The sequence below is a fragment of the Amaranthus tricolor genome, chromosome 8 (genome assembly GCF_026212465.1).
Source record: "Amaranthus tricolor cultivar Red isolate AtriRed21 chromosome 8, ASM2621246v1, whole genome shotgun sequence".
In the NCBI taxonomy this organism is placed as follows: Eukaryota; Viridiplantae; Streptophyta; class Magnoliopsida; order Caryophyllales; family Amaranthaceae; genus Amaranthus; species Amaranthus tricolor.
The window spans coordinates 5,882,015-5,884,724 of NC_080054.1; the positions used below are offsets into that span (position 1 = coordinate 5,882,015).

The following is a 2,710-nucleotide window of genomic DNA, read 5'->3' on the forward strand; positions in this document are numbered from 1 at the left end:
ATGTGGGCAGACTTCACGGATCTGAACAAGACATGCCCCAAGGACGATTATCCTCTACCTAAAATAGATCGTTTGGTAGATTCCACAGCAGGCCACGCTCTATTGAGTTTCTTGGATGCTAACGCTGGCTACAGCCAGATCCCCTTGGCCACAGAAGACCAGCCACATACGGCCTTCATTATGAATGCTGGAGTATATTGCTACAAAGTTATTCCCTTTGGGCTAAAGAATGCTGGAGCTACTTACCAGAGAATGATCAATAAGGTCTTCCAATCTCAGATAGGCCGAAACTTGGAGGTATACGTGGACGATATGATCACAAAAAGCAAGCAGGCGTCACAGCATGCTGAGGATTTAAGCGAGACGTTCATAACCCTCCGAAAACACCAAATGCGACTCAATCCTGAAAAGTGCGTGTTTGGAGTCACCGGGGGGAAGTGCCTCGGCTTCTTTGTTGACGAAAGAGGAATAGAAGCAAACCCTGAGAAGATACAGGCCATCCAGGACATGAAGTCCTCGGGATCCGTAAAAGAAGTTCAAAAGATAACGGGATGCATAGCTGCCTTGAGGAGATTTCTATCAAAGTCCGCGGACAGATGCTCGCCCTTCTTCAAAACCCTCAAACAAAGTAAGTTCGAATGGACAAGAGAAGCCGAAGAATCCTTCCAGCAATTGAAAGAGCACTTGTCATCTTTGCCGAAACTAGTTTCGCCATTCAACGGGGAAAAGCTGGTCTTATATGTCTCGGTCTCCAAATACTCCTTATCAGAAGTACTGATCGCCGAAAGAGAAAAAAAAGCGATTCCCCGTATACTACGTGAGTCACGCCTTTCGAGGATCTGAGGGAAATTACAGCAAAGTAGAGAAGGTCTTATTTGCAATCGTGATGGCGAGCAGGAAACTGAAACCGTATTTCCAATCCCACCAAATCATCGTTAGGACCAGCCAACCTTTGAGGAAGATTCTGGAGGGAAAAAACAAATCAAGCCACGTCACTGATTGGGCTAATCAACTTGCAGATTTCGGCATTGAATACGAACCATGAACGGCAATCAAAGCCCAAGCCTTGGCTGACTTCATCGCCGAAAGCACTATCCCCCAACATCCCGAACCTAATCAAGAATGGAGGTTGTACGTGGATGGATCCTCGACACAATCAGCAAGCGGAGCTGGGCTATTGATCGTGTCTTCTGCCGGGGTCCGTACGGAAAGAGCGGTCAGATTCGAATTCGCGGCCTCTAACAATGAGGCAGAATACGAAGCATTACTCATGGGGCTCAAAATCTGCTATGAGGTAGGGGCTAAAGTATTATCCACTTCCTCCGATTCTCAACTAATAGTCGGACAAGTGAATGGGGAATTCGAAGCCAAAGATGACAGTATGAAGATGTACTTACAAAAAGTAAGAGAATTTGTCAAGAAATTCGACAAATTCACATTGATCCACATCCCAAGATCTCAAAACGCACAGGCCGATTCCCTGGCAAAACTCGCCAGCTCAGCTGAAACATCCGCGGCTCGCGATATTATCTGGGAAGTTCTTCCAAACCCCAGTATCAACCTCATGGTTAGCACCATTGATAGATCATAAATGTGGATGGAGCCATACATCAAATTTTTGCAAAATCAGACGCTCCCCCTTGACGAGAATCAGGCCAAAGTGCTTTAAAAGAAGGCCAGATGGTTCGAGCTCCACCAAGGCACGCTCTATAAAAAATCATATACCCATCCCCTTTTAAAATGTGTTTCTGCTGAAGAAGGAAACTACATCCTTCGCGAAATACATGAAGGCGGATGCGGCATAAATCAAGGAGTACGAACTGTCATTGGCAAAGTTCTCAGAAGCGGATATTATTGCCCCTCTCTCAGGAAAGATGCGGAAACCTTGGTCAAGCGATGTTCCGAATGCCAATACCACTCAAAGATAGGAAGGAAACCCTCTAACTACCTGTCCGTCATGCAAGCCGTCTTGCCGTTCGATAAATGGGGTATGGATCTCCTTGGCCCCTTCCCACCTACAAAGGGGCAACGCAAATTCATTATAGTGGCCATTGATTATTTCACCAAGTACATGGAAGCAGAGCCCCTCAGCTCCATCACGGACAAACAAGTCTATCAATTCATATGGCGAAATATCATCACAAGATACGGCATTCCTCGTGTGATCATTACCGACAATGGGAGACAATTTGTCAGTAAGAACACAATACAATACTGTGACAGATTTGACATTCAAATCCGATTCAGTTCCGTATCTCGCCCGCAAACAAATGGGAAAGTTGAATCAGCAAACAAGGAGATCCTAAATGGCATCAAAAAGAAAATAGAGGGGGTTAAAGGTACTTGGGACGAAGAACTACCCGACATCCTATGGGAAAGCCGAACAACCGTCAAAGAAGCAACAGGGTATACCCCATTCTCTGTGGTATATGGGTCCGAAGCCGTGCTTCCAGTAGAGATAGGCATACCCTCCACAAGGGTTACCTACTACTCACACGACGAGAATGAACAAGGGAAAAGGGAGAACTTAGATTTGCTTCAAGAAACACGGGGGAATGCATTGTTAAGATCCGTGGCCCAAAAACAGAAGATGATTCGCAGCTTCAACCGACTCGTCAAAACTAAACACATTCAAGTTGGCGACTTCGTCCTACGTAAAGTGGAGGCCACGGGGAAATTCGTAGATAAAGGGAAACTCGGAGCCAACTAG

The 2,710-nt window shown here is 45.9% G+C and overlaps 1 protein-coding gene across 1 annotated transcript; it reads left to right on the forward strand.

Annotated features, from left to right (window-relative positions):
* LOC130820933 (uncharacterized) lies at window positions 1-2,710 on the forward strand. The gene is made up of 4 exons (XM_057686487.1): window positions 1-264; window positions 334-817; window positions 1,059-1,553; window positions 1,761-2,710. The coding sequence occupies exons 1-4, from the start codon at window positions 1-3 to the stop codon at window positions 2,708-2,710; spliced, it is 2,193 nt and encodes a 730-aa protein (XP_057542470.1).

What these genes read in the sequence shown, in the direction of transcription:
- LOC130820933 (XM_057686487.1), top strand. Translation starts at nt 1, where the DNA reads ATGTGGGCAGACTTCACGGATCTGAACAAGACATGCCCCAAGGACGAT. An exon ending in ACCAGAGAATGATCAATAAG is followed by an intron (nt 265 to 333) that starts GTCTTCCAATCT and finishes AAAAGCAAGCAG; the next exon opens with GCGTCACAGCATGCTGAGGA. An exon ending in GGAAGTTCTTCCAAACCCCA is followed by an intron (nt 1,554 to 1,760) that starts GTATCAACCTCA and finishes CTGCTGAAGAAG; the next exon opens with GAAACTACATCCTTCGCGAA.